This window comes from Madurella fahalii, assembly GCF_045866475.1.
Source record: "Madurella fahalii IFM 68171 DNA, scaffold_1, whole genome shotgun sequence".
Taxonomy (NCBI): domain Eukaryota; kingdom Fungi; phylum Ascomycota; class Sordariomycetes; order Sordariales; genus Madurella; species Madurella fahalii.
The window spans coordinates 6,790,464-6,815,642 of record NW_027263971.1 but is presented as its reverse complement, the minus strand read 5'-3'; the positions used below and the strand labels follow the sequence as shown (position 1 = coordinate 6,815,642).

General features: G+C 57.9%; 7 protein-coding genes across 7 annotated transcripts; 4 read left to right on the top strand and 3 right to left on the bottom strand.

Moving 5' to 3' along the window:
* Nucleotides 1–656: 656 nt before the first annotated feature.
* Nucleotides 657–5,686, top strand: MFIFM68171_02035 (uncharacterized protein; the record flags this gene model as incomplete). Its single annotated transcript, XM_071057457.1, has 2 exons — nucleotides 657–820; nucleotides 877–5,686. 2 exons carry the CDS (start codon nucleotides 657–659, stop codon nucleotides 5,684–5,686), a joined length of 4,974 nt encoding a protein of 1,657 aa, XP_070913558.1.
* A 314-nt stretch (nucleotides 5,687–6,000) lies between these two features.
* Nucleotides 6,001–6,928, bottom strand: MFIFM68171_02034 (uncharacterized protein; the record flags this gene model as incomplete). Its single annotated transcript, XM_071057456.1, has 3 exons — nucleotides 6,001–6,333; nucleotides 6,437–6,753; nucleotides 6,811–6,928. 3 exons carry the CDS (start codon nucleotides 6,926–6,928, stop codon nucleotides 6,001–6,003), a joined length of 768 nt encoding a protein of 255 aa, XP_070913557.1.
* A 766-nt stretch (nucleotides 6,929–7,694) lies between these two features.
* Nucleotides 7,695–8,309, bottom strand: MFIFM68171_02033 (uncharacterized protein; the record flags this gene model as incomplete). The annotated part of the gene is made up of 1 exon (XM_071057455.1): nucleotides 7,695–8,309. One exon carries the CDS (start codon nucleotides 8,307–8,309, stop codon nucleotides 7,695–7,697), a length of 615 nt encoding a protein of 204 aa, XP_070913556.1.
* A 3,113-nt stretch (nucleotides 8,310–11,422) lies between these two features.
* On the bottom strand, nucleotides 11,423–12,784 carry MFIFM68171_02032 (uncharacterized protein; the record flags this gene model as incomplete). Its single annotated transcript, XM_071057454.1, has 1 exon — nucleotides 11,423–12,784. The coding sequence occupies one exon, from the start codon at nucleotides 12,782–12,784 to the stop codon at nucleotides 11,423–11,425; it is 1,362 nt and encodes a 453-aa protein (XP_070913555.1).
* Nucleotides 12,785–13,173: 389 nt separating this feature from the next.
* On the top strand, nucleotides 13,174–15,068 carry MCCC2 (Methylcrotonoyl-CoA carboxylase beta chain, mitochondrial; the record flags this gene model as incomplete). The annotated part of the gene is made up of 3 exons (XM_071057453.1): nucleotides 13,174–13,757; nucleotides 13,820–14,867; nucleotides 14,946–15,068. The coding sequence occupies 3 exons, from the start codon at nucleotides 13,174–13,176 to the stop codon at nucleotides 15,066–15,068; spliced, it is 1,755 nt and encodes a 584-aa protein (XP_070913554.1).
* An 899-nt stretch (nucleotides 15,069–15,967) lies between these two features.
* On the top strand, nucleotides 15,968–17,608 carry MFIFM68171_02030 (uncharacterized protein; the record flags this gene model as incomplete). Its single annotated transcript, XM_071057452.1, has 7 exons — nucleotides 15,968–16,400; nucleotides 16,457–16,504; nucleotides 16,568–16,637; nucleotides 16,709–16,937; nucleotides 17,060–17,139; nucleotides 17,205–17,321; nucleotides 17,428–17,608. 7 exons carry the CDS (start codon nucleotides 15,968–15,970, stop codon nucleotides 17,606–17,608), a joined length of 1,158 nt encoding a protein of 385 aa, XP_070913553.1.
* Nucleotides 17,609–22,023: 4,415 nt separating this feature from the next.
* Nucleotides 22,024–23,765, top strand: MFIFM68171_02029 (uncharacterized protein; the record flags this gene model as incomplete). The annotated part of the gene is made up of 3 exons (XM_071057451.1): nucleotides 22,024–22,138; nucleotides 22,205–22,395; nucleotides 22,446–23,765. 3 exons carry the CDS (start codon nucleotides 22,024–22,026, stop codon nucleotides 23,763–23,765), a joined length of 1,626 nt encoding a protein of 541 aa, XP_070913552.1.
* Nucleotides 23,766–25,179: the final 1,414 nt, after the last annotated feature.

The following is a 25,179-nucleotide window of genomic DNA, read 5'->3' as shown; positions in this document are numbered from 1 at the left end:
GTCCAGTCAGTGTTGATGGCAGAAAGAATGCCCAGCGCAGACGCGAGATCTGGAGAAAAGCCGTTGCGTTTTCGTTGTGCGGTTGCAAAACCGACGTTGAGGAACGAACCAGATGAACGACAGGCGCAAGCCGAACCCGGGGACCAAAGTGGGATGTCGCCCGACAAGGCGTGGGGCGGTGACGCCGATAAGCGCACAGACCAATTCCATCATCCGGAAAGCGCCGCAAGACAAGGCTTGGCGCCCGGGCCCCAATAGGTCCTTGTCCTCTGACATGAACCCTGCCCTTCAGAAGAGCCCATCCCGTCAGCCTTCCCAACAGCTTCCCCATCGACTCAATCGGCGCTTGAGGCCGGCGGTGTTTACATCGGCGGACTGACGAATGCCTTCCTGGTTGACGGCGCCTAGATTCTATATAGGGACTGTGACTACTTCTCATCATTGATAGTGCTGTCGAATTTTTTTAACGACGAGCGCTGCGCTGCAGCTCCAGACTCTTGCGGGTCAGGTCCCTGCAGATGGCGGCGGGTTGAGAACAACTTTCAGAGCATCTGGGTTGTTACTTGAAATACTTTTGCCCCTATCGAATGACCACGGGGCAGGAGGGCAAAACGTCGCGGCCTCACAATGCCCCGCGCCTCGTGCACTTGACAACCATGCCTCCGTCCTTCATCCGCCTCTCTGATGTTCCAAAGAAAGGAAAATCAATCAAGTCGGCCTTTGACAGCGAGAGTTTCGATGCCGATGGGACCATCCACGTAGATGGTCTGGTGGGATCCGCAACCATCTCGCCTTCCGGCCGGGATGTTGCTCTTGCATCGTGGGGATTTTCCCTTCTTCCTCCACCTCTTGCCGCATACTGATGCAACGTTCCAGACCCGAAGGCCTTGCTATCATAGACCTGGACTCGCCATGGAGCCCGCCTCGCAGGCTCAGCAGCCACGGGCTGCCTTGGCTTGTGGTCGATGTGCAATGGTCGCCCTTCGCGGCTCGTGACTACTGGGTTGCATCCACGGCGAACCATCGCTGTCTCGTCTGGAATCTTAACAAGCGAGACGACTCATCGTCTGGCGCCATCGAACATTCCCTTCAAGCTCACAACAGGGCCATCACCGACATTAACTTCTCTGCTCACCATCCGGACTCCCTTGCCACCTGCGCTGTCGACGGATACGTCCATTGCTGGGATCTTCGGAGGCCGAGGCAGCCAGTGCTCGCGTTCTGCGATTGGTTCGCTGGCGCCACTCAGGTCAAGTACAATCGCCAGGATCCGCACGTCCTGGCCTCTGCTCATGACCGCTGGCTTCACATATGGGACACCAGGCGAGCCGTAGAGCCCCTCAAAACCATCAGTGCTCATACGTCAAAAATCTATGGCATCGACTGGAACCGTACAAAATCCACTTGTCTGGTCACTTGCTCCTTGGACAAGAGCATCAAGTTTTGGGACTACAGCCGGGACGAAGAGAGACCACAACGAGTCATTCGCACCGATTTCCCAGTGTGGCGAGCCCGCCATACCCCCTTTGGGTCAGGGTTGCTCGCTATGCCCCAGACAGAGCCGGGCAACTTGTACCTCTATGACCAGCGGCTCGGCCCCGACTGCCCCCGGGACGGCCCGGTCGATCCCGTGGCTGTCTTTCCGGGCCATGGCAACCACAAAGCCAAAGAGTTTCTCTGGAGAAGCCGGGGCGGCGTGAGTAACGACGGCATAGATAACCGCGAGTTCCAGTTGGTCTCTTGGGGCGAAGACAACGAGCTGCGTCTCCACAAAGTCGACCGTGGGCTTCTAGAGTCTGTGGGCCACGTCCAGGGGATGCCGTTGATGAAAAACCTCATCATTACCCGGAAAGGCGCTATTTATAAGACCTTCCGCACTGTCGACGACACTGTCCACCGCGATCACCGGAGTCCCACCATGAGCGACCCCCGTCCGGGCGGCGGGCCATTCCGCACGAGTGCCCTCAGCGCCGGCCTCAATTCGGGTCTCCGTCGTGTCGGTCCGTCTTGGAGGGCGACCTCTATGAAAGCCAAGCAAAACCACAGCAAGAACATGGATAAAACGCAACTGCAGATTGGATGGATGAAGGGCATCAGCATGTCCAAGAGGAAGTCGAGGTCGGACACCCCGGCTCGGACGGGCGCCGAGGACTCCGGTTTGTTCAGCCCAGCATACGATAATGGTTGGGATGAGCAGCCCGAGGCGATCCAAGACGAATTCCTCCGCATCAGCAATCAGCTTCCTAACGTGAAGTGGGAAAACATCGACATGGATTCGCTCACATTGAACGCCTCTCTGAAGGGCCCATGGGGCATCAATCGAGAAACCATCTTTATCAAAATCAAGGTTGATATTCCCACCAGTTACCCTAAGGGCAAAGCGCCGAGATTTTCGGTAGAGAAGTCGTCATTCATGCCAGACGAAACTCATCAAAAGCTCGAGCATGAGCTCCATGAGCTCGGAAACCGGTTTTTGCAGAGGAAGCGGAATTGCCTTTATGAGGCCTTTACATATCTGCTGGGCGAGACGGACCTTAAGACGAGCACAGCCTTTTTCGAGAACGTCCGAGATTTCAACGACGATACGGACGCACTAGCGGACGAGAGTTCCAGCGAAGAGGACGAGAATGATATCCCTGCGGGCGGCTCAGCGTCCATGTCGCAGGAGCTCAGCGGAAGCACGGAACTAGACCCCACCGCGACCCTGGCACCGGCTCAGCGTCCGGCTGCTCCCCCGCCGCCTAGGTTTTGCGGAGCCAGGTTCTCCAACGATGGCAGGCTCGTGTGTTTCTTCCCGACAAAGGATGAAAAGGCGAAGGCGCCGTTCGCACTCCCTCACTTAGACACCTACCGGGAGCGGCCAAAAGGAGAGCCCACTTTCGCTGGGTTTGGGCGTCTTGCCCACGGCTCACAACCGCCTAAACATCGGCTCCATGATGAAACATCCGCAACAGAAGATCAGTCTGGGGAATCGGACGACACAGACTCGGCGACTTCCACCGACTCTGAGCCAGCAACGGTGCACAAGATCAGCCTGTGGTACCAGCCAGGACGTCATTTCCGGAGAACCTGGAGTGCTAACGAGTCTCTGCGTTCTAGCGGAGGTGGGACAGGCGCCGGAACGGGGACTGGCACAGGGACGAGCCGCAGGAGACCCGGCAAGCCCAAGAATATCATTTCGATATACAACCTGCAAGACGATTTGCCATCAAAGAAGCAACTCGCTCAAAAGTATGCAATTTTTGGTGACGGCGCCGATGTGTGTAACCATAACGCGGCGGTTGCCGAGGATTTCGGACAACCAGACCTGGCCCACGTTTGGAAATACGCAGCGCTCCTCCTTCGGAGAGACATCCCGTTGGAGATCCATGACCTCCAACTTGGAAGGCAACCGGTGCTTGTCATTGCCAGGGACGCTGTTGCGCACCCCAGGGATGCAGAGAGTAAAGTTACAAACCACGAGTCCAGCCTGGCTGGCAGAGTCAGATGGGGCCATCACCCTTTGGCCCGGGACATGATCAACGATCTTTTTGACTATTTCGAGAAAATAGCTGACATCCAAATGTTAGCTATGCTAGCATGCATCTTTGGCGATTATTCCATGGAAGAAGAAGCGGCTATCGCAGCATCGCATCTTCCTCAGCCAAAGACGCCGCTCCCCATGAAAGCGCCCTCGTTCTCACTGGAATATTTTCCCACGGATCCTGCGCTCTGGAACATGAACTACAAGAGCCAAGCTAGCTCGGCCATCACGACTCCAAGGACAGCCAACACCCCGGCGATGTACTCGGATTCGCAGGACTCGGATGAGATTCCAGGCGTGGTCGAGCCCAGGTCGCATTCATACTCGTGCGGAGAAACGCCGCCCAACATGGCTCGAGAACATATTAGGGAGCTTGCCCAGCAGACCCAGAGCTTGTCGACTTCTCCAAACAGCCGCTCGTTCCACCGTTCTAACTCGACGGTTGCCGCACTCGCCGCAAGCCTTCCGCGGGCGCTTGCCGGCATCGTTTCCGGGTCTCCTCCAGAGCCCATCCGGAAGCGACCGAGCCCTTCCGAGACCATTCTGGGCAACCTTGCCCCGAACGCTGTGACGTGGGCCAGCTCAACCGTCTTTGGTGGCAACGCTCCCGAGACCCCCGGAACCTCGCGCACATCGCTATCTGACGACGAATACTGGAAAGAAGACTTGTTCTCCATGGTCCCCGTCTCCGTGTCCTGCGTGCCAGAAAACCAAGGCCTCTTTGACGACGACGGGTGGATGTCCACTTCTCTAATCGACCGTAACCGTGGGCATATCTACTCCAACTACCGCTACGCCTACGCCGAGATGCTGCAGATGTGGGGCCAGCCGCTATCCCGCCTCGAAATCATGAAATTCGACGTCCTCAAGGAAGACACTCTCGCGTCGTCTCCCAGCAGCAGCAGCATGGTCAACGGCAAAAACAGCAATCATTACAACGACGACGACCCTGCGGGACCGAACAACACCCCCACCTTCTACTCCGCAGGCGGCGGTGGTGGCGGCGCCAACTCGCCAACGTCCCCTTTCGCCGACCGCCGCGCCCTCTTCCAAGACCTCCTCGCCTCCACCCGGGGCGTAGACGTCACCGGCTTCTGCCGCGTGCACGAGGGCGTGCCGCTCGAGCCCGCAGAGTACCTCCGCCCGACGCAGAAGGGGCACCGCGTCCATGGCGCCGTGGGGGTCTGCCACAAGTGCAGCGCCGGCACCACCACTAGCGGTAGCGCCGCCGCCGCCGTTCCGGACCTCGTCCCCCAGACGGAGATGGTCTGCGTCTACTGCTGGGACCCCGTCGTCGGCCTGTACACGCCGTGCCTGGCGTGTGGCTGCGTCAGCCACGAAGGCTGTCTGGCCGAGTGGCACGCCCTCGGCGGCGGCGAGTGCCCCGTGGGCCACGACTGCAACTGCGTCGAGGAGGCGAGTAGCGAGCATGCGGATAGCTGGCCGGGGCTGTGGGCGGCGCTGATGGGCGGGGCGTACGGCTATGAGGGTGTCGAGAGGGAGCGGGAGCGGGAGCGGGAGCGGGAGCGGGAGCGGGAGCGGGTTGGCTCGGCCGGCGGCGAGACCACTACCAGCCGGTCCAGTCTTGCGACGGTCAAGGCGGCGCAGAGGTCGAGGAGGAAGTCGGCGCCTGCCGATTCGGGCGCGTTCTCGTTTGTTGTGCGGAATGCCGCCGCCCGCCGTGCGAACGATTGCAGCGGCACGGAGGGCACTACTACTCCTACCGCTCCTGCTGCTGCTGCTGCTGCTGCTGCTGCCACCGCCAGATATGAGAGCAGCGGGTCGAATACTCGCCACAGTAACGTAGTCCGATTCCGAGAAAATGGCCGTCGGAGAGGAGGGGGTAATGGTAATGGTGGCGGAGTGGTCCAGGGCGGTGATGACAGCAGCAGCAGGGACAACAGCGTCAGCCGGGAGAGCACCGCCTCTTCTTCTATCCAACAGGATCAGGGCCATGGCCATGGCCAAGGAGTCCCGTCTTTGACTGTTACGGGCGTGCCGGGCGGGCTGCTGTCGGGCGTGAAGCCCCCTGTGAGAGGCGAGGAGCCCATTTCGGCAGCGCAGCTGAGCCTGGGAAAGAGGTTGAAGGAATCATCGCGGCCTGGGGTGCCGAGGAGGCACTCAGGGGGGCTAGCTATGTGGAAGTCGTCGGGTGGGGGATAATGTAATATAATTCACGGTGGTCGTTAGGCGGGGTTGGAAACCAAACTAGACACACGGATAATGTTGAGTTACTCTTTCAGTACATTTATTACCTAACCACCTCAACCTGGCCTTGCCGTTCACTTATGGCCATGCTTCCGCAACAAGTCGGAATTTTTTTTTTTTTTTGATCACTTCACATTACACCGCACATCCGATAGTATTCAGGTCAATTTAGAAGGCCTTAGCACACCCAACGAACCCGAATCCGGCCGAGCATCGCCCCTTCGCACAACTTAGTCTTCTCGTTGAACCCAACGCAACCCACTTACCACTCACGACCAATTCTTGGCGAAGAACTCCAGGACCGTCTTGTAGCCGCGCGTGTACTCCTCTTTGACGCGGTCGTCGGACAGGTCGGATCGGGCAGCCATCCAGCCGTGGATCTGGTCCTTGAAGGACTCGACGTGCTTGGCCACCTTGAGGTTGTCCTCGAACTGCTTGACCTTGTCCTCGGGCTCCTCCTTGGACGCCAGCATGATGAACGGGATCTTGATGCCCTTGGCCTCCTCCGGGTCGACCATGGCGGGGTGGCACTCGGCGGCGATGGCGAAGGGGTTGGCCTCGGACGACGTCACCAGGCTGACCACCTTGCCGCCCCAGCAGAACTAGAGGTGTCACGCGGTTAGCTAAGATATGGGGGGGGGGCGGGGGGGGAGGGGATGCAGAGGGGGGGGTGGGGGGGCATATGCGGGTGGCGAGGCTGCTTACCCCGAGGATACCCCACGACTTGATCGAGGGGTGCTTTGCGCTCAGGGCCTTGACCACCTCCGGGAGCTTGCCAGCCACGCCGGCGGGCGGGTTCTTGCCGAAGAAGGCGCCCAGGCTCTTTTGCTTCTCGGGCGTTGTGGGCGGGTACCACTCGATCGGGCAGGGCTCGCCCTTGAACCAGTCCGGGATGAAGACCTTGTACTGCTGGTGGTGGCTCGTGGCCAGAATGTCGGCGCCCTGGACCGTCTGGTCAAAGTAGCCGAAGATGTCGTAGATGACGATAATCCCCTTGGTGGCATCGGCAGGGCCCGTGACATCTGCAGTCTGTTAGGGATACCGCTTTAGGGTTGCTCGGGTCGGGCAGCAGTCCCTACATGTCTTCATGCCGTCGACCTCGTCATAGGAGCCCTTTGCCGTGTAGCCCGTGGTAACGACGGGTGGAATGTTGCAGCAGGCCTCATTGTGGCCGTGGCTAGCTGGCATGGTCGACATCTTGGCGATTGATGGTGGTACGACTCTGGATGATGATTGATTGGTAAAGAGCAGACGAGAGCTGAGTCGAGATTGGCGTGACGATAACTGAAGGCGGCTGCTGGACAAAGAACGGATGTAAGTGCCTGGCTGCGATAGGGAGATGCTTGCTGCAGGTGCGGGGTAGGTGACCCTGCTAGCCGCGAGACGGAGCTGGTTTGGTGCGGGCATACCTCTGAACTGAGGACCTGTTTTTTCTCTCGGATAGAGATTGGTTTACGAGGGAGGAGCGCGATACCGTGAAAACGACCTTCTGAGCAAGATCCACGAACAGGTTTGCGGTTCAATGATATCTGTGGTGGGGTTCACGGCCCAGCATGGGTGCGGGGTAGCTCAAATCCCACGCATGAGCTCTGATGTCACTGCGCTGCCCGCTTGCATTTACCTAGGCCGGCTGGCCAATCACGGTACTTCTTACTGCAGCTCCCAGGAGCTTCTACCCCACCTTGGAATCTTCGATTGTGATCGTTCAACGAGCAAAACCAGGCGCCGGGGGGAAAGGGGGAGGGGCTGCAAGGGACACTCCAATGTGGTACTCGCGACAACAGGATGAAGTAGCAAATGTGTCATCGCAGGACTTGTTTTCTTTTTTTTTTTTTTTGTTCTTTTTTTCCTTTTGATGTTTTTGGTCCTTTCTGGAATCCACTTCATCCTACAACACCCATCACCGTCTTAAAACGGGAAAAGCGAGGCAGAATAAACGTGGTGACCCCCCAAAATCTAACCGTCACACACCAATCGTATACCCTGACCTTTCCACATCGGCCACGGCCTTCATGACCGTCTGGATCTCGGCTTGGAAGCGCAGCGTGCTGGACACTTGTGATAGCGGTATCCATTTCGCATCTAGCTTCTCCCACTCTTCCTGAGTTCCGGAGTCCCGAGCAGCTGTGCAATCTGCCGTCGCCGCAAAGTAGTACACGATCTTTAGCGCCTCGGTCTGCGACTGCGGATCTGGGTACAGGCATGCGCCGACAAACTCGGTGCTCGGCCGACCCTCGGTAATATCTGGATTCCTCCTAACATTGCTCGGCCTCTCTGTCCTGACCGGCGTCGCCCGCGTCGCGATGTCTAGCTGGAGTGGTGTGACGTGAAGGCCGGTTTCCTCGTACGTCTCTCGGAGTGCGGCAGCAAGCATAGTCTCGTCAATATTTCTCCTGCCCTTAGGAAGCTGGTAGAGTTTGAGCCGGTTGTTCCAGACAACCAGGACCTTGGCGTTGGGGAGATCAAGCGTTACGGTGCCGCAGGACATTGCGATGGCGCTTGCTGGCCGGAATCCCATGCTCTTGTCGATATTATCCAGCCAGAGGACAAGCTCGGCCTCGTCCATGGAAGCGGCCATCGCAGCTTTAAGCGGCCTGTTAGTCGATTCCTGGATGTGATGCAGTAAGCTCGGTAAGGGTAGGCGAGTTGTAGGTCTCACAGTCAACTCCCCTAGGCACCGGACACTGATCAACCAGGCTGGCGTGAACGAGAGGGAGGGGGGCCTCAGCTCTCCTTTATCACCACCGATCCCTTCCATAGCTTGCGCACACACCTATCCCTCTGGCGGCCAATCAATGCACCGAGCGCACCGACATCGTTCCTTTATCTCACCAGAATACTACTGAGCGAGAGCAAGTAATAGGTAAGCAGCAGCCGGTGAGGACGTGGGACCGGGAAGCCATGTCAAGCGCCTACGGCATGCAAAGGAACAAAGGCCCGCAGCGAATCACGTCACACAAGACGGTCCGAGTATCAAACACGATGTTGGTTTCCATTACCTTCAAACCACAAGCACCGGGGATCCAAACGCTGTGCAGGCCCGGATGTCGCAAATGAGACTGAGTTCTTCTGGATGCAACATGGACCGCCTCTGAGGCGCCGCCGCGGGGTAGTGGAATCGCCTATCGGGATGATGCGCGGCACAACGCAGCATGTCATATTCTGAGCCGCTTTACGGGGTTCGTCAGTGTACCACGAGACGTCCGAAGCTTAACTGGGCTGGATATTACTTCCGGCAGCCCCGTGGTTTAGACTAACCATTTCCCCGGGATATATCAGACCTCACCGTGCGGCTCTGTCACATCAGCCCTACATTTCGCTAACAGCCTGCCCAGCCACGGTTATGGATTCTCGCAGCATACCCTGGCAAACCGGTGAGCTTATTGTTCCCGAGGAAGGAGCCGAATCATACGATGCATCAATCTTTGCTGCCATAAGACTCGACTGCCGTTCCATTCGAAACACCGCAGATCATCGAGCGGTGAGCAGGAGCCAATGAAAGGGGCTCCGCATCCCGGTGCCGCTGTTCAGGACTCAATCACCAGATGTTGTCTTATGATATCTTCCGGGTTCTCGGTGAAGGAAGCCCCATGTTGCCCCGGCAAACTCACCAATCGCTCGGCGAGGACCAGTTGGTTCTTGTTATTCTGGCCCTCGGTCACTGGCCCACCACCGCTGCAGAGATCAAATTCCAGAGTGCGATGTTTCAACAACGCAATATATAGCGAAGAGGTCGGTTGGAAAAAGTGGCGCTATTTCACGGCATTTCTTTTCCGTGGCCTGCCCAAGAAGGTTCCCGAGAGCTGGCCAAGCGATGGGATACCTACTATATGCAACGATGTAGCACCTGCCGGATCATGGGGTACCATCCTGTCACGGTTGCACTGTTCAGTGATCCAGCTCCCAATTGGATATGTTCCCTGGAAAAGAAGAGCCAAGAACCTGCCTTGGCCATCCCATCTGCTTTTGGATTCCTAGAGTTACCTCTTTCATCCGTGCCCTCCTACATCAGAGCCTTGATCTGCTCTGCTCACGCGGCACACTGCAGCTCGAGGCGCCCCGACGCCAGCTCAGAAACCAAAGATCGTCTCTTCGAAGCCAATGCTTTGAATCGCCCTTCCCACGTCAACTAAGGAAAAGAACCCCATCTCAAGTGTGAGACAGCGGATCACTATTGAACTTAGATAGGGCGTTATCAGAATGGCGGCCAGGCTCTCGGTCGCCAAGATGGCTCCATATCCCGTCCGAGATTCCCAAAAAGGGTCAACCTGCAATGACTCAGGTCCCTGGGAGCGCGTTTGAATCCGGGGCGCATAGGGGCCGCCAGCTTGGTGCTACACCATTGCGCACCTTATCACTCCTTTCCCATGGTACAGCCCTGAGGCCGGCGTCCTGCTGGTTGGTGATTCATCCCCCCACAGCTTCTGGAGACCCCGCTTTCATTTGCCCTCCTGCACGCTTGCACCTCCACCCAACAGTTGTCAAATCATGGGCCTCCCGTCCAATGCAAGTCTCGCAATTCTGGGGGTAGCATAGTGGGGGCGGGATGACAGATTCCGCCCGCATGGTTGAGAGCCCCGAGAAGTGGTCAACAGGATTTTCCCCATTTCCCTAAATCGACGAGCCGTGGACAGTGTCATCCGCCTTGCGTCCCTTTTCGTCCCATTCCGCCTCCCGCGGCTGCAACAGTGCTGAACCGGAGCTCGGGGGCGGGCCCGGGGGTTGCATCTCGCCGGCCGAGTGCCTGGTCGACTTAGCAGTTGCGCAGGATAAGGATGGGAACAGATGGTTATTTCCCCCAAGACGATCTCGCTTGCCGCGAGTAGCGTCGTTGAGAAGGGGGCAAGTCGCCCCGCGGGTTCACTTACTATGCCCCCCCCCCCTCACCGACGTTGCACCGGAAACATAGCCAGGCGGCCACGGTGGGGGGTGAGGGACGGCAGGAGAACCCTAATAAGCAACCCGTTCCTTCGGCAACCGGATAGACAGGACTATGTACGCTCACGATACAACAGACGACGGTATCGCCTACCCCACTAGATCGGTACAAGAGCCACATCTGCAAACGACACGGAATGGAATGCGGGCACGGGAACAGCGGGATTGTTGGTGACTTATCCGATGCCTCTCGGGTCGAATACGGACTCGTCGGAAGGGGACGAGCGTATCTAGAGACCGGGAGCAAGCATCTCGCTATGACCCATTCCCACTCGCTCTGCTGTTATGCACAATACCCGGCCCGACCTTAGAGAGAGTGGAAAACAGCGAGCAGAAAAGGTGGAAAAGAAGAGAAAGAGGGAAAGAGAAAGAAAAAAAAAAAAAAAGAACAGATGCCATGCATGTTGGTGGGGGGTATACGATGCGCTCTCTCACCCAGCCCCCAACCAAAAAGAGACGCTATTGTTTCTCTTTCGCTTATAACGCTCTCCACCATCATCAGTGTTGCTAGCGTGGGGCACTCCTACCAGTTTAGGTAGGTAAGGCAGCAGACGATGCACGTCAAGGGAATTGCAACATTGACGGAGCAGAAGGCCCAGGGAACTTCCTGCAATCGACTCGGAGGACAAGTCCCCTTCCCCGCCCCCCCCTTGCATTCTATTCAGCGCGGTATCGGTATCTGTACATGCAGAGAACTGAAAAGGAAAAAAAATAATAATCTCTCACTCTTCCGGTACTACTAGACACGACAGCCTATTTAGACAAGTACTCGTACTCCTTGTTAAAGGCCCTCCCAATGACCATCCTCCGGACCTCTGACGTGCCGGCGCCGATCTCGTAGAGCTTGGCGTCGCGGAGAATGCGGGACGCGGGCATCTCCTCCATGTAGCCCATGCCGCCGAGAACCTGGACGCAGTCGAGGGCGCACTCGGTGGCGCGCTCGGCGGCGTAGAGGATGGCGCCGGCGCAGTCGTGGGTGCGGACGAGCCCCTGCTCGTCGACGGCGCGGGCCGTCGCGTACGTGTAGGCGCGCGACGCCTGCAGCTTGGTGTACATGTCGGCCAGCTTGCCCTGCAGCAGCTGGAAGTGGGCGATGGGGGTGCCGAACTGCCGGCGCGTGTGCGCGTAGGGCAGCGCCACGTCCAGCGACGCTTGCATCAGCCCCAGCGGCCCCGCCGACAGCACCAGCCGCTCCAGGTCGAGCCCCTCCATGAGCACGCGCACGCCGCCGTGCAGCGCCCCGAGCACGTTGGCCGCGGGCACGAAGACGTTCTCGAACACCAGCTCGCCCGTGTTGCTGCCCCGCATGCCCATCTTGTCGAGCTTGCGCGCGCACGAGAAGCCCGGCGTCGACGCCTCCACGATGAAGGCGGTGATGCCCTTGGACCCGGCGTCCGGGATCGTCTTGGCGTAGACCACGATGACGTCGGCGTCCGGCCCGTTGGTGATCCACATCTTGGAGCCGTTGAGCACGTAGCCGCCGGGGACCTGCTTGGCCGTGGTGCGCATGCTGACGACGTCGCTTCCGGAGCCCGACTCGGACATGGCGAGCGCGCCCACCTTCCGGCCCGCGATGAGGTCCGGGAGGTACTGGTGCTTTTGCTCGGGGGTGCCGTTGAGCTGGAGTTGGTTGACGCAGAGTTGCGAGTGCGCGGCGTAGCTGAGCGCGATGGACCCCGAGGCCCGCGAGAGCTCTTCCATGACGACGCAGTGCGCCTGGTAGCCCATGGCGAGACCGCCCACGTCCTCGTCGGCCGTGATGCCGAGGAGACCGGCGTCACCGAGCTTGGCCCACATGTCGGCGGGGAAGTTGTTGCTCTTGTCCGTGGCGGCGGCGACCTCCTCGGTCACCTCGCGGCGCGTGAACTCTTGCACGCGCTCGCGCAGCTCGGCGAGGTCGCTGGGCGACGGCGGCTCGAAGCCCTTGGGGTGTTTGGACGAGGCATGGCGTTTTTGGTGTTGACGCGAGAGGGCTGCTGTTGCTGCTCGGAATGACGCTGGTACTAATGATGGTGTCGGTGCGGGGCCAATGCCGAATTGCCGACGGGGGATGGCGGTGGTGTTTGATCTCGCTGTTGAGCGCGCCAGCGCCCGTGATACCGCTGCGCTTGCCATTATGTACTGAGGGTTTCAAGATAGAAATGGAAAAAGGAGGAATCGGTCTTATTCCTTGAGGTGTTGGCCGGCAATGGATATTGTTATCCCATCAGTGGCCCGCCAAGTCGTCCCTTGTTCCCCCCCTGGCGGCCATGCGGCTGGGCGGATTACGTCGGTGGTTGCTTGTACTGTAGCATGTGGCAGCCGAGAGCTCTCTCGGTTTCCACCGGTTTGCCTCGGGCCGTCACAAACCACGGCAATGATGTTCAGACGTCAGCGTGCCTGATCCGCTTCCCCAGATCCATCGACGAGTCGTCGATTGCGGATGTCAACATTCACCAATTTTCGTCTTCTGTCTTGCTTGCTGTTATTGTGACGGTAGCGGCAAGCTCAATTGAACCCCTACAATGTCGCTTTCAGCCTCGTCTCGCGAGATGCTCTTTCTATCCCGGCAATTGGGCCGTCAATGCTCCCGCCCGCGGTCACTGCGGCCCCGCAACCGCAGCGTCCTCCCTTACTCCGCGACGACAAAGCGATCTCTCGCTACCTTTAATGCGCCGCACCACGCTGCCGCCATATCCGTAATCAAGAGCAATGTCGACTCGAGTTCGGATGAGTTCAAGGAGAACAAGCGGCTCATGGGCGAGGCTATTGCCCGGCTGGACGAGCTGACCCGGAAGGTACAGCAGGGTGGCCCCGCAAAGGCCAGGGAGAAGCACCTCGCGCGCAAGAAGATGCTGCCCCGAGACCGTGTCACAGCGCTCATCGACCCCGGAACCACATTTCTCGAGCTGTCGCCGCTGGCTGGCCACGAGTTGTATCCGGAGGCCGAAGTGCCCGCTGGCGGCATCATCACGGGCGTCGGTGTCGTGGAGGACGTCACCTGCATGATTGTGGCCAACGACAGCACTGTCAAGGGCGGGACCTACTATCCTATCACGGTGAAGAAGCATCTTCGCGCGCAAGCTGTTGCGCAAGAAAACAAGCTCCCGTAAGTCCTCCCCGAGAACGCGGGCACTCTCCTCTCCCGACTGACCGGGCGTGTCCGAACAGATGCATCTACCTCGTGGATTCGGGCGGCGCAAACCTGCCGCACCAGTCAGACGTGTTCCCCGACCGCGATCACTTTGGCCGCATCTTCTTTAACCAGGCGCGCATGTCGGCCGCCGGTATACCCCAAATCTCGGTAGTCATGGGTCCCTGCACGGCTGGCGGCGCTTACGTCCCCGCCATGAGCGACGAAAGTATCATTGTACAGGAGCAAGGCCACATCTTCCTCGCCGGCCCGCCGCTCGTCAAGGCGGCTACGGGCGAGGTGGTCAGCCCGGAAGACCTCGGCGGCGGCAAGATGCACTCGTCCGTTTCGGGAGTGACCGACTACCTCGCTGTGGACGACGCGCACGCTATTGTGCTCGCGCGGCGGTGCATTAGCAATCTGAACTGGCCCTCCAATACCTCCTCCTCGTCGTCCTCTTCCGCCGACACCTTCCCCGAACCCCTCTATTCCCCCTCCGAACTCCTCGGTATCGCGTCCACCAACCTGCGCAAGCCCCTCCCAATCCACGAGGTCATCGCCCGCGTCGTCGACGGCTCCGCCTTCGCCGAGTTCAAGCGTGACTACGGCACCACTCTAGTCACGGGCTTCGCGAACATCTACGGCCACCGCGTGGGCATCGTCGCAAACAACGGCATCCTCTTCAGCAGCTCTGCCCTGAAAGGAGCGCACTTCATCGAGCTCTGCGCGCAGCGCGGCATCCCGCTTGTTTTCCTACAGAACATCAGCGGCTTCATGGTCGGCAAGGACGCCGAGAGGGAAGGGATCGCAAAGAACGGCGCGAAGCTGGTGACTGCCGTGGCGTGCGCCGACGTGCCCAAGTTCACGGTGGTTGTGGGGGGCAGTTACGGGGCGGGCAATTATGGCATGTGCGGGCGGGCGTACTCGCCCAGGTTCCTCTGGATGTGGCCCAATGCGAGGATCGGCGTGATGGGAGGGGAGCAGCTGGCGAGTGTCATGGAGACGGTGGGGCAGAAGGTGGATGTCGGGCTGAAGGAGAGGATTGACAGGGAGAGCGATGCGGTTTTCTCCTCGGCGAGGCTGTGGGTGAGTATCTTCCCCCTCTTATCTGTTGTGTCGCTACGGGCGTGCGTGGACGATGTGCTGACATGGTGTTGCTATCAGGACGACGGTGTTATCCCGCCAGCGCATACGCGGAGATATCTCGGCCTGGGATTACGGGCGGCGTTGGGCGGCCGGAATGCGACTACCCCCGGGGAGACAAAGTTTGGCGTTTTCAGGATGTAATAGCCAATGCGCGAATAATGAACTGTCTACTGTAGTCCACAGGTGACGGCAGCCAGATCGTCGTGCAACGCTGTCATTGGTTTCTCACATGGACTGATAACAGAGGTGTCCGCGGAAGTGTCAGCGTGGGTCCCAATCCATTTGGTTAGGGTCATCGGTGCGGCAGAGTCGTGGATGAATTTCTCTTTTCGGCCAACGGCGCGATGGGAAGAGACTAAGAGCGTAGGAGGGGATGAGGTGCTGAGACAACCTGTCCCGCAGTTCGCTAGCTATGGCTGCATCGAGGGTTGCATTAGACTTCTAAGTCTAGGCCCTGCACGTTTGCGCAGGCGAGTCGTCATGTCACCGACGAGACAACCGAGTCTGGCAGGCCTAGTGTAGAAAGGTTTTTACTTTCCCATTGTATAGGAGCATACTTCTCAATGGTAATTTTGTGTTTGCTCCGTGGGAATGGCTCGACAAAGTCTCGGATGGAACTTGAACAATCATTTCCGGAGAAGCTCCGATCCGTTTCCAGTAGCTTTTTGAACATCATCCTTTCCACATTACGCCTTAGACTGCCGCGCTTTCAGTCTCAGGTGTCCTCGTGACCTAAGTGACAGGAGTTGCATGCGCTGTCGGACGCCGAGAACCTTCGTATCCTACCTCTGCTAATCCTCCGCTGAATATTTTTCACCTCAGCCGACCTAACCTCCCAGAGTCTGGCCCCAGAAGCTGCAGATCGACCCCAATTTCACCCTTACCTGCCCCACATTTCTCTGGTTCTAGATCCCGGTCGTGGAAAGCCGTCCTGTGGTATAACTGCCCCTCCTTCGCAGAGAGCTCTCGACTCACTGTTGAGCTCAAGCTCAGTGAAACCAGAGATCTGCCAATTGGCCCGTCAGCTCATCCAGAAAGCCATGTCTCTTCCCGTTGGGCGAGCTCTGCGGAGCGCCTCGCTGCGGGCCTCCGCCGCCCCGGTCCTTGGCGCCCTCTCCACATCTCCCCCCGTTACCCCGGCCCGGATGCGGGTTCAGGACCCACCCAGCGGAGCCGCCGGGTTTCACTCGGTGCCGGCCTCGCAGCGGCAGCACGGCAATAAGGCCAAAACCACCAGCACCGAAAAGAAGGAATCAGAAGAAGACATCGCCGCCGCGGCCGGCTCGTACGCCCGCACAGACGACTCCATCACCGTCGAGTACCCTTCCGACGAGCAGCTCCCCTCTTCCAAACCGGTCGTCGGCACAGGCCGAGCAGGTCCTCATGTCTTCCCCACATTGGCGACCTTCTCGTTGCAGGGCAAAGTTGGCATCGTGACGGGTGGTGCGAGAGGGCTGGGCTTGGTTATGGGACGTGAGTGCCGTCCCTTCGCTTCGCGGGAAGAGGACATAGGGCTAACACAGTCTCAGAGGGCATGGTCATCAGCGGGGCTGATCTGGCCATCGTCGACTTGAACAGTACGTTGTACAATTCACCCACTGGTCTGGGAACGTACGTGTTCTTATTAACACATTCCATAGGGGAAGAAGCAGCCCGCCAAGCGAAATCCATCGTCGAGACTTTCCGGAAAGACCACCCTGATGCCAAAAAGTTAGTTGCGTATCCGCCGGGCCACACCGCCCATCGATAATTTTTTCACTTCCACTAACGGTCTTGAACAGACTGCCCAAGGTGACAGCCCACTACGCTGATGTCTCAGACGCCGCCTCGGTCGAAGCCTGCGTGGCCGAGGTCCTCGCCGAGCACGGCAAGATCGACAACCTCGTGACTTCGGCTGGTTTCACCGAGAACTTTGAGGCTGTGGCCTACCCCATCGATAGGATGCGCAAGCTGTGGGGGGTCAACGTCGACGGGACCTATCTCTTCGCTACGGCTGTGGCGCGGCACTTGGTGAGTTTCTCCGTATTCTCCGCTATGATGAGGGGAAAAAGAAAAAAAAAAAAAAAAAAAAAAAAAAAAAAAAAAAGAGAGCCCTGCCGGGCTGTAAATAGCTTTGCTAACCAAAGCGACAGATGGAGCGCAAGGCCAAAGGAAGCATGGTCTTCATCGGCAGCATGAGCGGTTCTATCGTGAACGTTCCGCAGCCGCAAGCGTAAGCCAGCGCTTCCCCGCAAGCATTCCCCGATTCAGAACTACACTAACATGAGAACACTTCAGCCCCTACAACGCAGCCAAAGCCGCCGTCCGCCACCTCGCCGCCTCGCTCAGCGTGGAATGGGCCAAGGCCGGCATCCGCGTGAACTGCATCTCGCCGGGCTACATGCTTACCGCTCTGTGGGTTTCCCCTCCTTCCCTCCCATCAAGAAAATCGACTGTCGAAAGATGGTGAGAAACCAAAAAGGCAATATCAAGGTGGCTGACTTCGGGAACACAAAACCAGAACACAAAAGATCCTGGACGACAACCCCGACCTGAAGCGGCAATGGACCTCGCTCATCCCCCAGGGCGAGATGGGCTCGCCCGAGGATCTCATGGGACCCGTGACATTCCTGTTGTCGGACGCGAGCTCGTATGTGACGGGTGCGGATCTGCGGGTTGACGGCGGGTATACTGTCACATGAGTTTCGGGTTGAGGACTTTTATATGGGGTTGGGGATGGGGATGAAAAGCAAACTTAATTTTCTGTGTTGTGTGTGTTATGTGTAAAGAGTCACGGGAGATGGGGCAGAAGGCGGCGTTTCGGTTGTTGTGTACATAGAAATGCACGGGTGGAAGGGGCAAGGGAAGTTTGAGATATCTGAGGTAACTAAGAGAGTACCTTGACCGAGGCACCTAAATTTCCTGATCACGCAGTTTTCGGTGCAGACACAGTGTATTTGTGAATACAATTCCATTTGTTTCAAAACTCGGAAAATCAAGTAATTCTTACCCTATGGTTTCCAAAGCTGAACCAAATTAACACGAGGGACATTTGGTGCCTTACTCTCCAAGGTAGATCCGTCCCTTTTCCGAGGGCCTCACCGCCCCATTAAGGGTTTGGTGTGTGTCACATGCATGCAGCCTCAAGAGAGGGAAAAAAAAGATTAAAAGAAAAAGAAAAGAGAAAGAGAGGGAGATAAAAGAAAAAGAAAAAGAAAAAAAAAAAAAAGAGAGAAAGAGAGAGAAAGAGGCTAAGCGGTACGGTTAGTGAACCCGCTTAGTAGGGCAGGGCCTGATCCGAGGAGACGGAAGCGGCCCACAGGACTAAATTACAGTCTCTCGTCCCGGGACGCCGGCACCCAGGGGGCTGCGATGGCGGTGTGGAGTGTAGTTAATCGTGAGTGTATCTGCTGTCGCGACTAGAAGAGAAGGATCCTCTCCCGCACCCGTGAATGCTGACCCCCAGACTTTTTTTTTTTTTTTTTTTGGTGCGGGAAGCGACAAACGAGACGGGTTAGCTTGGAATGTGAAATGTGATAGGTGTGGCAGAGCATGCGAGGGGAATCTAGTTTGTAATGTACGGATCTCGATACGGCAGTGAGGTCGTTGGTTACACAGCGCTTTTGGCTGGCCCCGGGCCGCAACCTCATGGACGACGACGCGCCAAGCATGCAGACCTGAACAGCGTGACGCAGAAACAACAACCAAAGTCTTAGGTAATGGGGAAATAATATGACCGGATTGCCGGGAGACAAAGACGAAAAGGCAAATTCCGACATTCGACGGGTTTCACCGCTGTTTCCTTGGCCGCGCAGCTGATAACGTTAGCGGAGATAGTGATTTCCGAGGCAGAGCTGGGGGCAGGCAACAGCGCCCTCTGACCCACAGATTCGATGGCGTCACGGCCAAGTTGCCTGCCCCGGCGATGATGCTCCGTGAATTCTATTTTAACAGTTCGAGTGCGCCATGGCGTAGCTGGTGCAACGTCGCCGGATGACATGGGTTGTAGCAATAGGGTCGAGTGGCTTTCGACCTTGGCAACCGCTCAGCTGTGAGGTGCCACTTTGCGCTTTCTTGCAACCTCTCCTTCCGGCCAAATAACATCAAATATTTGCTGCTTATAGGATATTCATGCAACAACACCTCGGTGCATCGAGACAGCGTGTTACTAGCCAGTCCAAAACACATTCATCGGCGACACTGACGCAAGAGATCCCGGCGGAGTTGTCCGGTTCCGGTTGTAGGCCAAGCCTTGCACTGATGAACGAGTGATAGTGATGTTGCAAGAGGTCACACGACAAAGAGTCGGACCAGAAGACCAGCGGCTAAGACGGTCAGACCCCGTCACCGAATGGATGGTTAAGTAAGCATCAGCTGGGCTGGGCCGTTCCCCTGGTTGGCGGAAAAGCGAAGGTTGGACGAGGCAGCTCGGATCGTCTCTTGACCAGATGTGTCGTGCGGGACTGCAGACAGCGGTGAATCAAACGTGCATGCTTGGTAGTTCGAATTCGCCTTCGCGTTTCCATTTGACGTTCGAGAACATCCCTCACCGACGCAAAGTGATTGGTTTGTCTTTTCCGGGGCTCTGTTGCCGTCTGGGGCAACCCTGTACGGGGGGGGGAGGGGGCCGCGATCTCGTGGTAGCCTCTCCAGGAGATCGAGTGGGGCGACTTGCCTTGTCTGACCTGGGACCAGCTGGTCACGCCGCGTTGAGATCCAAAGCACCTGTAATTTAACCGAGCCACTCAATAAATCCGTTGAACCGATAAATTTGCGTCCAAGAAACCCTGTGGAACTGTTGCTGTCAAAGCGTCGAGCAGAGGTACAGAACCGACGTGTGGTTACGGTGTAGCCGCCAGGTCATCACGGGTAGTTAGTTCCCCGTGACGGGGCGTGCTGGGCATTGACAGACCGGACCGCTGATGAGGCCTTTCCGCCCCCGGCTGGCTGAGCATCTTCACGGCATCTCCGGCCAGTAGCGGCGCACTATTTCTCTTGTTATGGTGAAGGAGTGCTCGGCGAGGGCTGGCTGGCTGGGAACAGCGCCGACGGGCCCCGTTGCACTCCCCAAATATCATTGCGAGTGCCGGACGTGGGGGCCGCGTCTCCCGCCCGGACTGCGGTTCGATTGGCAATAAGAGGAGGATTAGGACCCAGGCCCGGCCCCATGCGTAACGTCGGCGTCCCTCAGCTGGGATCGTAACGAGGCGATTTGCCTGCGGAATCCCGAGAGCTGAGTTGCACAGCCGGAGGCGAATGAGGAAGCGCATAACGTGGGTAGCACGGAGTACGGGCAGTCGATGGGCTCTGGGGAAGGCTTGGCTTTGGCGATGCCTGGGACCCACGTGTCTCGATCCTTGTCAGCTGTGCGGAACTCAGCAGGTCCCGTGGAAAGGTCGGCCGCGAGGCGCGCCGATCCTATCAGGGCGTCTCGGGTGTGGTTTGCGAGAACCAGAATCCCTAGCCCTGCGGTCCGTGGGAATGGAACTGCAATGGGAAGGAGGATAGCCACGCGGCGGCTGGTTCCGACCGCGAACTGCGCCCTTCTTTGTTTCGAGCCCGGCGGGCAACAGCAGGGCCGAGTGCGCCGGCATAGACCTGCCTAATTCCGCAGGCAGCGGCGTCATATTTCCATTCCTTTCCATACGTGATACATGATCCCGCCCGCGCAAGGTAGAATGGCATTGTCCGGACGATGGCAATATCAACATGGTCATGGACCGAGACGCCACTAAGACGGGACCGACTCCCTTGGCATCTGAGACATCCCCACACGCAGCCCTGAGGGGTTGGCAGATGCCCCTAGCTCCCCCAGCCATGTCAGGGCCCCTACCTGGTTAGGTCTCGTCAGGCGGCTGGCTGCGTGAATTGAGAGTGGAGAACAGGCCCCCCCGGTACCTGCCCTGGGTGTGCACAAACTGTGAGATGCCTCGGTGTGCTGGAAACGGAAAGGAAGGTACTGTACGTAGCACGTTGGAATGACCCTGCGCTTCTCCCCTTCAATTCTCACAATCGCGGCATCCTACGAACCCAGGCCACCGGTCGCCGCTCGTCCACTCGTCCGCTCCTTTCTTCCGTCTCAGCATCGCTCTTTTCCCCCGGCCAGACGAGGCTCTGAATGTCTCCGGAAGGGCTTGGCCGTCGCCTCACCCTTGTTGTATGCTATGCTATGCTCCACGACTGCATCTATTAGCACAGAGCTCGACGTCAAGGGTGTCTTTCATGGGTTCGATTTAGTCGCCGGTCTGACTCGCGTTGCGCACTGTCGATACCCCCGTTCTGCGATCCGTCTCTTCCTTGTAATTCCAGGCCCCGGGGCCCCAGGCTTGATCCGAGTCTCCCAGTGGGCGTAGGAGAGCCAACGGGGGAACGCAGTTATCTGGACCCTCTCTAGACGTGCGGTACGTGATGTTCATGTGTCACCTTTGCAATCGGCAAGAAGCTATCACGGTGGCGGGAGCTTTGCCCTTTTCGCCTAGCCATCTGGCCTCCGCTGTCCACGGCCCAATCTTGAGTCAAGTGCCAGCCCCAACGGAGAGGGTTTGACGCCGTACACATACCCCCTTCCCCCCCCCTCTCCCCCCCCCCCCGAACCGCAAGCCTCAAGCTATCGCGGCCGAGACGGGGCTGCTCCAGTGACGTGGTCAAGTTCTGCCCGCCGTTCCCTAGCTCCCTGCTCACTCTCACCGCCCAACTCTCCCTTGCTCACCAGGCTGGGGTTGGTAACCGGCCCACACACCGAGATTCTCTGTGGGCGCTACTCCTGCGAGCTCGCCCTAGCTACTCCCTTACCGCACTACGATACCCATTTCCCATATCCCCTCGAGAAAGGCTACCCCGGCGCGCAACCGACCCCCTGTGTTCCCGGCCCGACCAGTTCTCTCACCTTCGGCGAAACCTCATTCTACCCCTGCCAGCTCTTCACTCACACGTTCAAGCTGCTTCCGAGGATTCTCGACGCGCATCTGGCTTGTTCTCATGCGTTCCTGTAGTAGTAGGGTTTGAAGACGATTACACCGAACAGTTTGCGAGCCCTGCGCAAGCATGTGAGTGTATGTCTTCGAGGTGCCCGCATCCCTCTACTACGCACGATCGACACTAGCGCGTCACCGGTATGATGGCGGTAGCCACGGTGATGCCCAAAGGCTTCTTTGGGAACACGCAGGAAATCTACGCCGAGGTGGCGAGCTATTCCGTGGTCCCACCCGAGAAGATACGACAATATTGGAACGGTATTTGGAACTCTTCCCCAGCAGAACCGGCATGGCCAAACACCTAGGCTAACATCACCCTTCTAGTTTATACAACCACTTTCCGAAGGCTCGTCGATCCTAGCGCGTTCCGCCTGGAGAATTTCTGGTGGCATGTATGGGGGAGCGATAAACGAAACTTGAGCGGGCCCGCTCTCGCGAAACTTTTTGAGGAATTTTCCAATGGCCCAACCATTGTGCCCTTCACGCTGCCTTCGCATCGTCATGAGCGTCCGCCGGTATGAATTGCTCTGTGCGGCAGGATTCCCCGGTTTCTGACAAGTCCCAGATGCCGAACACGGTTCGACGCGATATCAATGGAACCAGTCCCCAGCAAGTTCGGCCGCCAGACTCTAGCCCCGGCCAGGAATCCGCCTCTTCGGAGAGTAAAAAAGCGCCCACCCCTTCGTCTTCCCGGCCGCCGCCGCCCCACCCGATTTTGAAGAAGTCGAGAGGCCCTTCCGCATCGGGACCGCGGCCCACCGCACGGTTTGCATCGCCGCCGTGTCGTGATGATGAAGGTAGTGATAGTAGCGAGGCCCGGTCGACCTCGGCAGTCGTGACTCCATCTGACATGCCGCCTCCGCCGCTACCATCACCGGCGAAGCAAAAGCAAACCGTCGCTCCCGCTGCTGCAGTGTCTACTGCCGAGATGCCACCCCCGCCACTTCCCTCGGCGAAAACCAAAAAGGCTCCCCCCCCGGTATCAGTCGTAACCGGTGCGGAAATGCGGCCGCCTCCACTAACTTCACCATTGAGGGAGAAAGCGAATTCCAGCAGCAGGAAAGTTGTAGCTGCCACAGCAGCATCGAGGAGGAGACCAGTCGTGATGCGCAGGCAAAGTTCACAGTCTTCTACGGGATCTGACACCGGTCCGCGAGTGGCTGGTTTCGTCAATGCTTCAACGAAGCAACCGGGCGGCGGCAACAAGCGGCAGACACCAACCACCGCACAGCTTCTCGGGCATGGGTCCCTGTCACCGCAAACTAATGACCCTGGAGCGAATGCCAAAGCTGCGGGGAAACGGCCTGCGAAGGCAGCGGCGAGCAAACGATCAAGCCCTCGCACCGTTCCCGTGGAGAGAGTAAACCAGTCGGACGAGGTGGCGGGGGTGCGAAAACCACAGACCACCAGCCCGCAACGAACATCTACGGCGGATGCGAGAGACGGCTTTGCCTCGCAGGAGGCAACCCAAAGCCGTAACGAAGCCGTCCGACAGCCTGCCGCGATTCCTCCGCCGGTTGCAGGATTCGTGGCCGACGCTCCAATGGTGCGCTCTCGCTCCAACAATGAGAATCCTTATCGGCTGCGTGAGCCTGGCGTAGCCCTCCTCCCGTCGCAAGCCACCAGCAGCGTCGCCATGTTCACTACCACAGCACGTGGTCAGTTCGACTCGGAGACGGTCAAGCCGGAGCCAGCAGTCCCGGAAGCCAGAGATATCCCGGATAGGGTCAAGTTCGCCTCGCAACCGTCGTCCTCAGTATTGCTCGACTTACAGTTCAAGCCGACGCCCCCCAATCCGTCGCCACCGATCCCTTTCGGGCGGTCGAGGAGTGAGCTCACTCTACTGCTCGAACGCGAAAAGGCTCGCAAGGGTGATGGGTCTTAGATAAATCAACTTTTATGATTGGCCACCCAGGTCGAGCCTTGAATTGGTTTTGAACGGCACATGGCTGACGACGTGCTACCGGTCAATCGAGTGGTAATTAGGTACGGGCGAGAGACAGCATGGCTACGGATGGCGGATGGCGGGGAAGCCACCCATGACCTCATGCTGGATGGTGCGGGACCAGAAGGTAGGACGACTTGCGGCACCTACTCTGCAGTTCGCCGTTCTGGGGTTTTAACCGTGGTCGCGGAGGGAAAAAAAAAAAAAAAAAAAAAAAAAAAAAAACTCCATCTTCCTCATTACGTGCATAGCGGTCGGCGTTGAGCGAACAAATACACGATACCGGGGTCTTACATCTTTCATCTCCATGATATACCTTAGTCATATAGCTACGAACAGGTTCCGGAAATCTGCCGGCGCCCATAATGGTTTAGGAAGTTATCGGCTCATTAGCCTAGAGATCACTTGGCGAAGTTGTCTGAGAGCTAGATTGAATGTCTCACCGTCGTTAGCCCAGTCACACGTCCACCTTCTACAGAGATCAAAAAGGGAGCCGGACATGAACCACCTTTTCACCAGGCCGAGGGGTTGTCATCCCAATTAGTAAACCGACAACGGGCTCGCTGTGGGTTGATATTGCACGTGGCGCGCTACGAGGCGCTTCTCGTCTTTCCTCCCGGGTTTGAAAAGGCTGGAGGGGTGCACCCCCACGTCCCAACCCCTGCCTTTCACACACGGCGGAATCTCCGAATTGGCATGGAGGGAGGTCAGCAGGTAAATTATCAAGCACACCCTGGCGTTACTCTGCGTTTGAGGCACCCCGCGGCCCGAGGAGGAACGGGAGGACGACTTGAGCCGAGGTCGTGGGTTGGTGTGAATGTGAGAAAGGTGGGCTGGATGGATAGGGGAACGGCACTTTACTGAAATGGGGAATCACAAGAGTTACTTATTAGTCGAGCCAGCGTGCGTGGTTTTGGCTGTGCTTTTGCCACCACGGCTCTCCCGTGGTACGTAATGTGCCTTGATTATTGACAGAAACTATCACACAGACGTTGATCACGGCAAAAGACTCGGTGTTGAACTGTTGATGATCTCAATGGCTGGCGTCTTTGTTTTATTTCCGGGGAGTCTCTCTTTTCCGCCGCTTCAGGAAACCTCCGCATCCCCCCCCCCCCCCCTTCTTCCCACAAACCCCCCAAAATACTTGGTGAATCCGTTTGTTCTACGGAAATCCGCCCCCTTTGCCCAATCGCTCTCCGTGAATAGGAACCCTGTGTGAGCTATGTCGGCTTTGTTGAAGATCACCTGGAGTCGTCATCACGGGGATTCCTGAGGCTGTACTTGCCTGCTCTTTAGACCCCGGGACAGTCTGATGCGGACTTCCACCTCAGACAACCTCCTTCTCATTCTGCTC